The 14,174-nt window shown below is 40.1% G+C and overlaps 1 protein-coding gene across 1 annotated transcript in view; it reads left to right on the forward strand.

The window, feature by feature from the left end:
• slc34a2b (solute carrier family 34 member 2b) overlaps window positions 1-4,541 on the forward strand; it is a 6,306-nt gene extending 1,765 nt beyond the window's left edge. Inside the window, exons 5-12 of the mRNA XM_034531019.1 lie at window positions 417-528; window positions 623-818; window positions 929-1,024; window positions 1,286-1,397; window positions 2,516-2,683; window positions 2,777-2,893; window positions 2,981-3,105; window positions 4,014-4,541. Coding sequence (XP_034386910.1) covers window positions 417-528; window positions 623-818; window positions 929-1,024; window positions 1,286-1,397; window positions 2,516-2,683; window positions 2,777-2,893; window positions 2,981-3,105; window positions 4,014-4,541 — 1,454 coding nt within the window. The remainder of the gene's footprint in view (window positions 1-416; window positions 529-622; window positions 819-928; window positions 1,025-1,285; window positions 1,398-2,515; window positions 2,684-2,776; window positions 2,894-2,980; window positions 3,106-4,013) is intronic.
• Window positions 4,542-14,174: the final 9,633 nt, after the last annotated feature.

Consider the following 14,174-nt stretch of genomic DNA (forward strand, 5'->3'; position numbering starts at 1 on the left):
ACAACTACAAGAGACAAATAACAACAAGAGACACATAACAACTACAAGAGACAAATAACAACTACAAGAGATAAATAACAACTACAAGAGACAAATAACAACTACAAGAGACACATATTAACTACAAGAGACACATAACAACTACAAGAGACAAATAACAACTACAAGAGACAAATAACAACTACAAGAGACACATATTAACTACAAGAGACACATAACAACTACAAGAGACAAATAACAACTACTAGAGACACATATTAACTACAAGAGACAAATAACAACTACTAGAGACACATAACAACTACAAGAGACACATAACAACTACAAAGAGACACATAACAACTACAAAGAGACACATAACAAATACAAAGAGACACATAACAACTACCACTTTAACGCGGCGGCGCTCTCCTCAGTGCTGGATGTCCAGTCCGCCGTGCCGATCATTATGGGCGCCAACATCGGAACATCGGTCACCAACACCATCGTGGCGATGATGCAGGCGGGCGACCGGAACGAGTTCCGCAGGTAAATCAGAGCGCACGGTAAATAAAGAGAGGACGGAGATGTCACCCGATTGGCTCTGCTAATAAAAAGGGGCGGGTTCCTTGTCGCTCACCAGGGCCTTCGCGGGCGCCACGGTCCACGACTTCTTCAACTGGCTGGCGGTGTTGATTCTTCTGCCCCTGGAAGTCGCCACGGGCGTTCTGTACAAACTCACCCACCTCATCATCGAATCCTTCAACATCCAGGGCGGAGAGAACGCCCCCGACCTGCTCAACGTCATCACGGACCCCCTCACCGACTCCATCATCCAGGTGCAGTCATCAGGGAAACGCCATGCATTAAGCATGAAGAATTCATTTTTTAATATCTATATATATATATATATATATGTATTTATATGAGTGTTTCTGTGTTTTCTTAGCTGGATAAATCTGTCATCACCGGCATTGCCACCGGCGACCCGGCAGCCAGAAACAAGAGTCTGATCAAAATATGGTGCAAGAAGGAGACCAACACGGTGAGCATCCACATGCCTCAATGATCAGTTTGAACACAACACAGGATGAAGTGATGGTTACCTCCTTCCTGTTAATCATTGATATTGTGCCTCTCGCGTTGCAACCACAGTGATTGCATCGTTACTTCATGCTTTGAAGGCGTGTTATTTTATCAAACAGTGGAATGCGTTGCCCGTGGTCATTTAAAGATTATCGCCGACTTCTTAATTATTGCTGCTCTTGCATTTTAAAAGCCGTGTTTTCTCTCTTTTCGCCTGCAGACCTTCTGGAATGCGACGGTGGGAAACTGCACCGCCGGTTCTGTGTGCTGGGACGAAGGAAACCTGACCTGGACCCAGATGAACTCGTCTTGGACCATCTACCAAGAGAAATGTAGGCGTGGCCTCTATCGGCCGGGAGAAAGAGAGAGAGAGAGAGGGAGGGAGGGAGGGAGAGAACATTTACAAAGCAGTCAGGATGATCTGACCCACTGAAGCTCAGTGACATGTGAGACACAACGAGCTCCTTCATTCAGACCTTCTGAAGTCCAGACAATGGCTACCTTTGAGTTGTAACAGTGACTCAGCTAAAAAACCTCCCTTTGACCCCGTCGACCTGCTCAATACGTCCATTCATGCACCTTGAGGGGCCACGTGACCACGAAGTGGTCAAAGTAGGTCACCGCTGTCAGAGCGGCGTTACGAGGAGCCCACACTGTCACTAACTGCACTCCCTGAGGAAAGAGTAGAAAAGGTTTCTTCCCTTTTTTCCTTGTCAAAGTTTTTCCTGATCCGATGTGAGGTCAAAGGTCAGGGATGTCGTATGTGTACAGATTGTAAAGCCCTCTGAGGGGAGTTTGTAATTTGTGATATTGGGCTATACAAAATAAACTGAATTGAATTGAAAGTATCTAAAGAAGGCAGACAGAAGACAGTAAAACAGAACCACCACGTCACCTGGAGATCCACGTTGCTCTTTATTCACTACAACCGTTACAATGCATTCAGCCTGGAGGGCTAACGCCAGTTAAACATTAGCTCCTCAGGTAGAAACGTGTCCTTCCAACCTCTACGGGTGACGAGTGTCACTATTCAACCGCATCCTCGTACATCTGCTCGTGTGTCTCAATTCATTCGTGGGATATCTACAAATTACAGCGCATTATTTGTATTAATGCTGCGAAGGCTGCACTGTTACGCAACGCTTAAACCACGAGCTTCAAATCCTTCTGAACCCATTGATGAGAGTCTGGAGCTGAAAGCTGCACTATGCTACCTTCATCTGCACACATATACGCCAATAAAAAGACAAAAGAAACGTGAACCAGTCTGAACATTGTTCAGGAGAGATCAGCCCAAAGTAGAAACAAGTAGAAAAAAGGATTAAGGAAACAAAAAATGTCGTTACGACTAAGCATTAATACAAAGATAAAACTATTAAAATAAATGCCTTTGTGTTTGGTTGAAAACAATATTAAGCCACGCCTCTGAACGCCGGCCGTCTCGTTGCAGGCTTTCACATCTTCGTCAACGCCAACCTGCCGGACCTGGCGGTGGGCCTCATCCTGCTGGCCCTGTCTCTGCTCACGCTCTGCACCTGCCTCATCCTCATCGTCAAGCTGCTCAACTCCATGCTGAAGGGCCAGGTGGCTGTGGTCATCAAGAAGGTGCTCAACACAGGTAAGGAACCAACCCTCCGCCACGACACTCTTCTCCCGGGTCCTCGCTCCACCGGGTGTATTGCTCACCTGCGGTGTTCCTGCCTGTCTGCAGACTTCCCCTTCCCCTTCGCCTGGGTGACCGGCTACATCGCCATGCTGGTGGGCGCGGGGATGACCTTCATCGTGCAGAGCAGCTCCGTCTTCACCTCGGCTATAACTCCGCTCGTCGGTGAGTCGGCGATTTACGCGCGTTCTGGAAAAAATGTCCTTTGTTTGCACGCCACGATTCATACCTCGTCGAACCTTCTTCCTCCAGGCATTGGTGTCATCAGCCTGGAGAGGGCGTATCCTCTGACCCTGGGTTCAAACATCGGGACGACGACCACGGCGATACTCGCCGCGATGGCGAGCCCCGGAGAGACGCTGGCCAACTCCCTGCAGGTGAAGGTTTCCCCTTTTGTGCCGGTGTTTGTATAAATTTCAATATTGCTCTTTGGTCCAAACTGAAATATCTCCCCAACGATTGGAGCTCATTAAAAAAACATTCATGGTCCCCAGAGGATGACCCCCTGACCTTTCCTCGGGCGTCACCGTTTTTGTTGTTTTTATTGAAAATATCTCAACTCCTATTTGACGGATTGCCATGAACGTCCGTACAGATATTCACGGTCCCCAGATGATGAGTTCTAATGACTTTGATCCCCTTGTTGGGAACGTTGCTCCAAATGCCAGACAGGAGAACAATCACTTTTAAATATATGGAAATAAAGAAATGTTGTGACCCTCGCTACAAAGTAACACTATGGAATGTTGCATCATAGAGCGCCGTCATTACCATCAGAAATAATGACATTCCCATGAGCCTCAGCTGTGCTTTTCACTGCTAATTAGCCAATGTTAGCATGCTAACGCGTAAAACACTCGTCATTGTCACCTTGTTAGCTTGTAACCAGCTCAGTCCTCCAACACGAGTGACGGTTATTGGAGATTATTTGGTGTAACAACGAGTCTGACGAGCCCAGTCGTGGCGAGACAAACACACGACTTTCACTCGGGACACCGCCGTTCGAGTCCCGCGTGAAACCAAAAGTCCACATTGACTTCACGCTTGTTACGTAAGAAGAGTCCACTCAGAAGTGCGTGGTTATGTGTTGTCACAGCTACACACACGTGATCTCGTTGTCTAACCGGAACCAATAGAGACATAGATTTGGTTCAGAAACGCTTATCTGAGCTCATGTCTTGTGGTTGCCAGATACAGAAAAGGTCCAACAGAGTTCTTCTCTCTACTTGGAGCTTTGCTTGTTGAGTGATGTGTTTCATTGAGACGTCCTTCTGGTTTCTCCTAGATCGCACTTTGCCACTTCTTCTTCAACGTCATGGGCATCTTACTGTTGTACCCCATCCCCTTCACGCGGGTGCCCATCAGGCTGGCCCGGGGGCTGGGGAACCGGACGGCGGAATACCGCTGGTTCGCCGGCGTCTACCTCTTCCTGTGCTTCCTGGTGTTCCCCCTGACCGTGTTCGGCCTGTCGCTGGCCGGCTGGCAAGTGCTGGTCGGCGTCGGCGTGCCCTTCGTGGCGCTGGTCGTCTTCGCGATCGTGGTGAACGTGATGCAGTCGCGCTGCGTCCGCTTCCTGCCCTCGTGCCTCCAGAACTGGGACTTCCTGCCCCGGCCGCTGCACTCCATGGAGCCGTGGGACGCCGCGGTCACCGCCGTCTTCGGCTTCTGCGGCAAACGCTGCTGCTGCTGCTGCAAGTGCTGCAGAGAGGACGGCGAGAAGGGGAGGAGGAACAGCAAGAAGAGCCTGGAGATGTACGACAACCCCGCCATGGCGGGAGATGAGGAAGCGGTCGTCAAGGCGACGCAGCTTTAATATCTGCAGGAGGAACTCGATGCGATCGCGTGTTTGTGACGCGCCTCTCCGGTCGTGGTTCGTCGGTGATTCACGCGTCGGGATATGAAGAGTTGAACCGGCACGTGATGTTTATTATTCGTGATGTTTTAATTATATTTGTAGTCTTAACTATGGGTGGATCAGAAAGTCATGACTTATTTTTATATATTTTTATGGTGCGTGTGGGTCGGTAATATTTACATTTTAAATTTCAAAATATTTAAATGCAGCGCTGTTAATATTTGACTCTATATAATATTTGTAAAAAAAAATAAAGAAATTACTATTTTTAAAATGCAGTGTTGTCACTTTATCCTTTTTACATAAGATAACACACAACGTTACTTATAATTACTGACGTGTCATTTTAATCAGATATTCAGCTCTGGAGGGTTCAGGCTTGCTTTCACATCTGATTTGCAGAATTCGTGACTTCAAACTGAAACAAGAGGCCATCTGTCGTGTACGACCTGGATAATATATATATATGAAATGGTCCCCCCCCCCACCAGGACACTGTCCTTCTGGCCTTTATGAGGTCCAGGAGCTCCAGAGGACACTCAGATAAAAAGAGAGACTTTAACCAGATTAGTTTATTGTTTTATTTATGAGTCTATTATCATTTATCAGGACAATGCTGACACTGATATTTTGATTTCAGGACAATGTTGAAATACTTTCCGCTCCGTGACACTTTATTAACCGGCTTACAGATTTATATTAACGTGTCTTCCTGTGTTCGTTCATTCCTTCAAACAACCTTCTCTAAAAGTTCAGCCTTGAGATATTTGTTCACATCCAACGTTGACATCAAGTCCTTCACGACGTGGAGGAAACAACACGAATAGAGACGAGCATTCAAGATGTCGACCCGTCTGGAGAAACTGTCCTCTCGGGTTACTGGTTCCTCGAGGTCTACCACCGCGTTCCAATCCTCACGGGGCGACTCGAGGGGCTATTAACTGTAAAAGATCGTTGTTTCCTATGAACAGATGATGTGTGACCATGACAGCTTTACGGAGTCTTCAGGGATAAATCCCCCCTGTGGAGACCCTGTGTTTGGTGGCTTATCTGCAGGTGAGAAGCCCACAAACACAACACCCACTGAAGAACGTTGCATCTCTTTTAGGTCTGTTTGGGTCCCCACCGCCTCCTCCAGGTGCATCTATTCAGATTCTGGTCCCCTGTGAAGTGATCTTCGGCCCGCATGTCTTTCTGGAAGGTCTCTGCAGGTCATAATCATAATGATCTGATTCCTTCCTAACAACAAGTAGATGAGAGCAGCGCTAACTTTGCACCTAAGCTTCTCATTTTTATATGACTTCGCTTCACAGTGTTCATGAACTATTTAGTAGTGAAACACTTCACCAATTATTAACAGTGCAGCCCAATAAACCAGATATACGACCAGCTAGAGATTTGCCACCTTTTTAATGCGTGTTCAATCAATTTTTATTTTAAGTGTAGTAAAATGAAGCAATAAATTGCTGAGAGATGCTATGATGACCCTGAAGGCCGAGTCACCTCGCTCGCCTACATGTACCAGAATGCATTGCACTCAAGCTTCAGGCTAACGCTTCCTTATATTCTGTTGCCTTCAATTGAATATCAAGGATATTAATACATTTCTGCATTTGATTTGTTAAACTGCAACTTAGTGCGGAACCTTTAATGCCAATCGACTGATCCAGTCTCTGTAACAGGATGTCATGATCAATGGTGTCGAACGCAGCACTGAGGTCTAATAATACCAGTACAGAGATGAGTCCTTTATCAGCACTAAGGTCTAACAAGACCAGTACGGAGATGAGTCCTTTATCAGCACTAAGGTCTAATAATACCAGTACAGAGATGAGTCCTTTATCAGCACTAAGGTCTAACAAGACCAGTACGGAGATGAGTCCTTTATCAGCACTAAGGTCTAACAAGACCAGTACGGAGATGAGTCCTTTATCAGCACTAAGGTCTAACAAGACCAGTACGGAGATGAGTCCTTTATCAGCACTAAGGTCTAATAATACCAGTACGGAGATGAGTCCTTTATCAGCACTAAGGTCTAATAATACCAGTACGGAGATGAGTCCTTTATCAGCACTAAGGTCTAACAAGACCAGTACGGAGATGAGTCCTTTATCAGCACTAAGGTCTAATAATACCAGTACGGAGATGAGTCCTTTATCAGCACTAAGGTCTAACAAGACCAGTACGGAGATGAGTCCTTTATCAGCACTAAGGTCTAATAATACCAGTACGGAGATGAGTCCTTTATCAGCACTAAGGTCTAACAAGACCAGTACGGAGATGAGTCCTTTATCAGCACTAAGGTCTAATAATACCAGTACAGAGATGAGTCCTTTATCAGCACTAAGGTCTAACAAGACCAGTACGGAGATGAGTCCTTTATCAGCACTAAGGTCTAACAAGACCAGTACAGAGATGATTCCTTTATCAGCACTAAGGTCTAATAATACCAGTACGGAGATGAGTCCTTTATCAGCACTAAGGTCTAACAAGACCAGTACAGAGATGAGTCCTTTATCAGCACTAAGGTCTAACAAGACCAGTACGGAGATGAGTCCTTTATCAGCTCTAAGGTCTAACAAGACCAGTACAGAGATGAGTCCTTTATCAGCACTAAGGTCTAACAAGACCAGTACAGAGATGAGTCCTTTATCAGCACTAAGGTCTAACAAGACCAGTACAGAGATGAGTCCTTTATCAGCACTAAGGTCTAACAAGACCAGTACGGAGATGAGTCCTTTATCAGCACTAAGGTCTAACAAGACAGTACAGAGATGAGTCCTTTATCAGCACTAAGGTCTAACAAGACCAGTACAGAGGTGAGTCCTACTTCCTCAAGGATCTTAGAGAGGAAGGGAAGGTTAGAGATCGGTCTGTAGTTAGCCAACACCTCTGGATTAAGAGTGGTCTTTTTCAGGAGAGGTTTAATTACAGCTACTTTGAAGGAATGTGGAACATGGCCTGTTAGCAAAGACACATTAACAATATCCAGCAGAGAGGTGCCAATTAAAGGCAACACGTCTTTAAGCAGCCTCGTTGGGATGGGGTCTAAGAGACAGGTAGACGGTTTAGAAGTAGAAACCATTGAAGACAATTGGTCTAGGTTAATGGGAGAAAAGCTATCCAAATATACACCAGGGCATACAGCCGTTTCCAAGGCCACTCCTCTTGATGACAGATCGGCAGTGGTTGAGGGCAAGAGATCATTAATCATAAATCTTTTCATTGAAGAAGCATTAAAGCATGTGTGCAAACCTCTGGTCCATGGACACATAATGCACCAAACAGGTGGACTTGAGCGCACGCCGTCATCCTGGCTAACACTCAAAAATCAAAAGGTCCTCCTTTTTGAGTCTGATTATTTTGTCTCCCGATTCTCACATTGGATTTAGTTTTCTTTCATTTTTTCCAAAGACAATCAAACATGGTGCCAGTTGGCCGGGCTGCCATTGGCTGGTGGGAGCTGGTGGGCGGGAGGCGCTGCAGGTGAAGCGTGATTGACACGTTCCTCAGCAGCTGGTTGTGCTCACAGAGTTCGTCTCACTGAAGAACAAAATGTGTGCGTTTTCCTACAAAAGTCCAACAACACATCGATTTCCACTTGTTACACAAAGACTTTCTCAAAATAAACTTCCGTTTTCACAGGAAGCAACTTAGTCGTTTTTTATACCCATTCAGGATTTTGTGGGATGTCTCCGAATAACGGAGCATTACTGTATTTATGTATACATGTAACCTGTTGCTCAGGAATAGTTTCATGTATAATAGTCTTAAAGGGGTTGAAGTGGGCGGAGCCTCATGAAGCAATGAGAATGATTCAGGGTGAACGAGTCCGTTTACATTCCTATGAATGTCTTTAAGGACAACGCTAACAGCCACATATAGGTCGTCTTTTATCTGATCATGAGGTGGTTTTACAGCAGCTGGCGGGTGAAGGTCTCGGTGTGTCATCACTTGAGGGTCGGACTCAATCAGATCTGCCAGGTTGTTAAGCGTGCGGAGTAAAGTCAGCACGTGTAAGACACGCTAGCGTGTTCAGGGCTTTCTTTTATTAAACAGAACATTAAACACGACTGCATTTCATTTAGTGCCCGAGTTATGAATCCGCTGCTCTCGGCGAGGCCAACACGGCTCAGCTGCCCGAGGCCGAGGCGATCCCTGGAGGTCGGGGCTCGGCCACCAGGGCTTCAGGCTGCTCTGGTCCAGAGTTCAGTGCTGCGTCTACAAGAAATACATCAGCTGTAACCGATGTTATCCAAGTGTGGGCCAGGAAGTATAAAGCCTCCACCAGGCAGGTGTGAGGGGGGGTGAACCTTGATTTAATTGTCAAGTAACTGTACACCTGTGAGGAGAGAAAGCACAACGCCTCTGGAGTCAGTAATGTGCATTGATGCTGCAGTAAAGAAACTGGGGGTTCAGTGTCTTGCTCAAGGACACTTCAAACCGGATCGAACCGGCTACCTTGTGGTTACGGGACGACCACTCTCACCCATGAGCTACAGCCGACAACAAAGGGTGGGCGGCAGGAGGCAGGAGGCAGGAGGCAGGAAGCGAGAAGCAAGAAGCAAGAAGCGAGACGCAAGAAGCAAGAAGCAAGAGGCTGGACGCAAGAGACAGGAGGCAAGAAGCAAGAGGCAGGAGGCTGGAAGCAAGAAGCAAGAGGCAGGAGGCTGGATGCAAGAGACAGGAGGCAAGAAGCAAGAGGCAGGAGGCTGGAAGCAAGAAGCAAGAGGCAGGAGGCTTGAGGAAAAGGGCTGGAGGCAGGAGACAGGAAGCAAGAGGTAGGAGGCAATAGGCAGGAGGCAAGAGGCAGGAGGCTGGAGGCTGGAGGCTGGAGGCAAGAGGCAGGAGGCAGGAGGCATGAGGCAAGAGGCAAGAGGATGAAGGCAAGAGGCAGGAGGCAAGAAGCAAGAGGCAGGAGGCTGGAGGCTGGAGGCAAGAGGCAGGAGGCAAGAGGCAAAAGGCTAGAAGCAAGAGGAAAAGGGCTGGAGGCAGGAGGCAGGAGGCTGGAGGCTGGAGGCAAGAGGCAAGAGGATGGAGGATGGAGGCTGGCGGCTGGCGGCAGGAGGCAGGAACCACTATCCATGGAAACATGTCTTTGTTGTGGCTTCATTTTTCATATTTGAAATGAAATTGTGCACCGAAGGAGAGATTTGAGGTGAACGGAGGCCGGTGCACAAAATATGAAGAATCATAAAACAACACCTGCACACGTACGCGCCGTGCACTGGTACGTACTGACCTCCCACTGTGTCCCAGAACAACCCCCCTCATACTCTCTATGATTCCCCCCCCAGGTCTCCTCCTACCAACACAGGTGCATCAGGACGTTCAGTGCTCGTGTTACCTGAGGACCTGTTCTTAGGATTTAGAGCTGTTTGTTCTGACCTTGAGACCTTTATTAAAAATGTTATGCTGTGCAAAAAAAAGAAGGAACAAAAAGCCCTAATTAAAATTTGTGTGGTCGTTCACAACATCTACACACACTGTGACAGGGTGTGTGTGTGTGTGTGTGTGTGTGTGTGTGTGTGTGTGTGTGTGTGTGTGTGTGTGTGTGTGTGTGTGTGTGTGTGTGTGTGTGTGTGTGTGTGTGTGTGTGTGTGTGTGTGTGTGTGTGGGATCCAGCTTCGGGTTCTGAGCCCTGAACACTAATGGAATGTTTTTATGGTCTGTAAACTTCATTTAGCAGAGAAACGATAAGAAGGACATCAATGAGTAACACCATTAAAATGGGTTGCTTTATCATTATGAGTTGTGATGCGTTCAGGCTCCATCCAGTACTTTACATCCTCATCGGGTTAAAACGTATTCTCATTCATCTTTTCAAGTTAGTTTCTGCCGAGAAAATTGAATAAATACAAAAGTTTGAGGGAGATGTTTTCAACTCAAAGTAAAAATTAAAAGGTGAATTTAGACCAGTTTAACTTTTGGACCCGGCGGCAACCAAGTTAAATAAATAAATAACTACCTCTGAGGAGCAGAGCTCAGGAACACTAACATATATACATATATACATATACACACATACACATATATACATATACACATATATACATATACACATATATACATATATACATATACACACATACACATATACACATATATACATATACACATATATACATATATACACATACACACATACACATATACACATATATACATATATACATATATACACATATATACATATACACACATACACATATACACATACATACATATATACATATACACATATATACATATATACATATACACACATACACATATACACATATATACATATACACATATATACATATATACATATATACATATATACACATACACACATACACATATACACATATATACATATATACATATATACACATATATACATATACACACATACACATATACACATACATACATATATACATATACACATATATACATATACATATATACACATATACACATATACACATATACACACATACACACATACACATATACACATATACACATATATACATATACACACATACACACATACACATATACACATATATAAATATATACATATACACATATATACATATACACACATACACACATACACACATACACATATACACATATATACATATATACATATACACATATACACATATACACATATATACATATACACACATACACACATACACTTATATACATATACACATATATACATATACACATATATACATATATACATATATACATATACACACATACTCATATATACATATACACATATATACATATACACACATACTCATATACACATATATACATATACACATATACACATATACACATATATACATATACACATATACACATATATACATATACACACATACACACATACACATATATACATATACACATATATACATATACACATATATACATATATACATATACACATATACACATATATACATATATACATATATACATATATACATATACACATATACACATATACACATATATACATATACACATATATACATATATACATATACACATATACACATATATACATATATACATATACACATATATACATATATACATATATACATATACACATATACACATATATACATATATACATATATACATATACACATATACACATATATACATATACACATATACACATATATACATATATACATATACACATATATACATATATACATATATACATATATACATATACACATATACACATATACACATGTACACATATATACATATACACATATATACATGTATACATATACACACATACACATATACACATATATACATATACACATATATACATATATACACATACACACATACACATATACACATATATACATATATACATATATACACATATATACATATACACACATACACATATACACATACATACATATATACATATACACATATATACATATATACATATACACACATACACATATACACATATATACATATACACATATATACATATATACACATACACACATACACATATACACATATATACATATATACATATACACATATATACATATACACATATACACACATACACATATACACATATATACATATACACATATATACATATATACATATATACATATACACATATACACATATATACATATATACATATACACATATATACATATACACATATATACATATATACATATACACATTTATACATATACACATATACACATATATAAATATATACATATACACATATACACATATATACATATATACATATATACATATACACACATACTCATATACACATATATACATATACATATATACACATATACACATATACACATATACACACATACACACATACACATATACACATATACACATATATACATATACACACATACACACATACACATATACACATATATAAATATATACATATACACATATATACATATACACACATACACACATACACACATACACATATACACATATATACATATATACATATACACATATACACATATACACATATATACATATACACACATACACACATACACTTATATACATATACACATATATACATATACACATATATACATATATACATATATACATATACACACATACTCATATATACATATACACATATATACATATACACACATACTCATATACACATATATACATATACACATATACACATATACACATATATACATATACACATATACACATATATACATATACACACATACACACATACACATATATACATATACACATATATACATATATACATATATACATATATACATATACACATATACACATATATACATATATACATATATACATATATACATATACACATATACACATATACACATATATACATATACACATATATACATATATACATATACACATATACACATATATACATATATACATATACACATATATACATATATACATATATACATATACACATATACACATATATACATATATACATATATACATATACACATATACACATATATACATATACACATATACACATATATACATATATACATATACACATATATACATATATACATATATACATATATACATATACACATATACACATATACACATGTACACATATATACATATACACATATATACATATATACATATATACATATACACATATACACATATATACATATACACATATATACATATATACATATATACATATATACATATATACATATACACATATACACATATATACATATATACATATACACATATATACATATATACATATACACATATACACATATACACATATACACATATATACATATATACATATACACATATACACATATATACATATATACATATACACATATATACATATACACATATATACATATATACATATATACATATATACATATACACATATACACATATATACATATACACATATACACATATACACATATATACATATACACATATATACATATACACATATATACATATACACATATATACATATATACATATACACATATATACATATATACATATACACATATATACATATACACACATATATACATATACACATATATACATATACACATATATACATATATACATATACACATATATACATATATACATATACACATATACACATATACATACATATATACATATACACACATATATACATATACACATATATACATATATACATATACACATATACACATATATACATATATACATATACACATATATACATATACACATATACACATATACACATATATACATATATACATATACACATATACACATATACACATATATACATATACACATATATACATATACACATATACACATATATACATACATACATATACACATATATACATATATACATATATACATATACACATATACACATATACACATATACACATATACACATATACACATATA

This window comes from Cyclopterus lumpus, chromosome 4 (assembly GCF_009769545.1).
Source record: "Cyclopterus lumpus isolate fCycLum1 chromosome 4, fCycLum1.pri, whole genome shotgun sequence".
Classification (NCBI taxonomy): domain Eukaryota; kingdom Metazoa; phylum Chordata; class Actinopteri; order Perciformes; family Cyclopteridae; genus Cyclopterus; species Cyclopterus lumpus.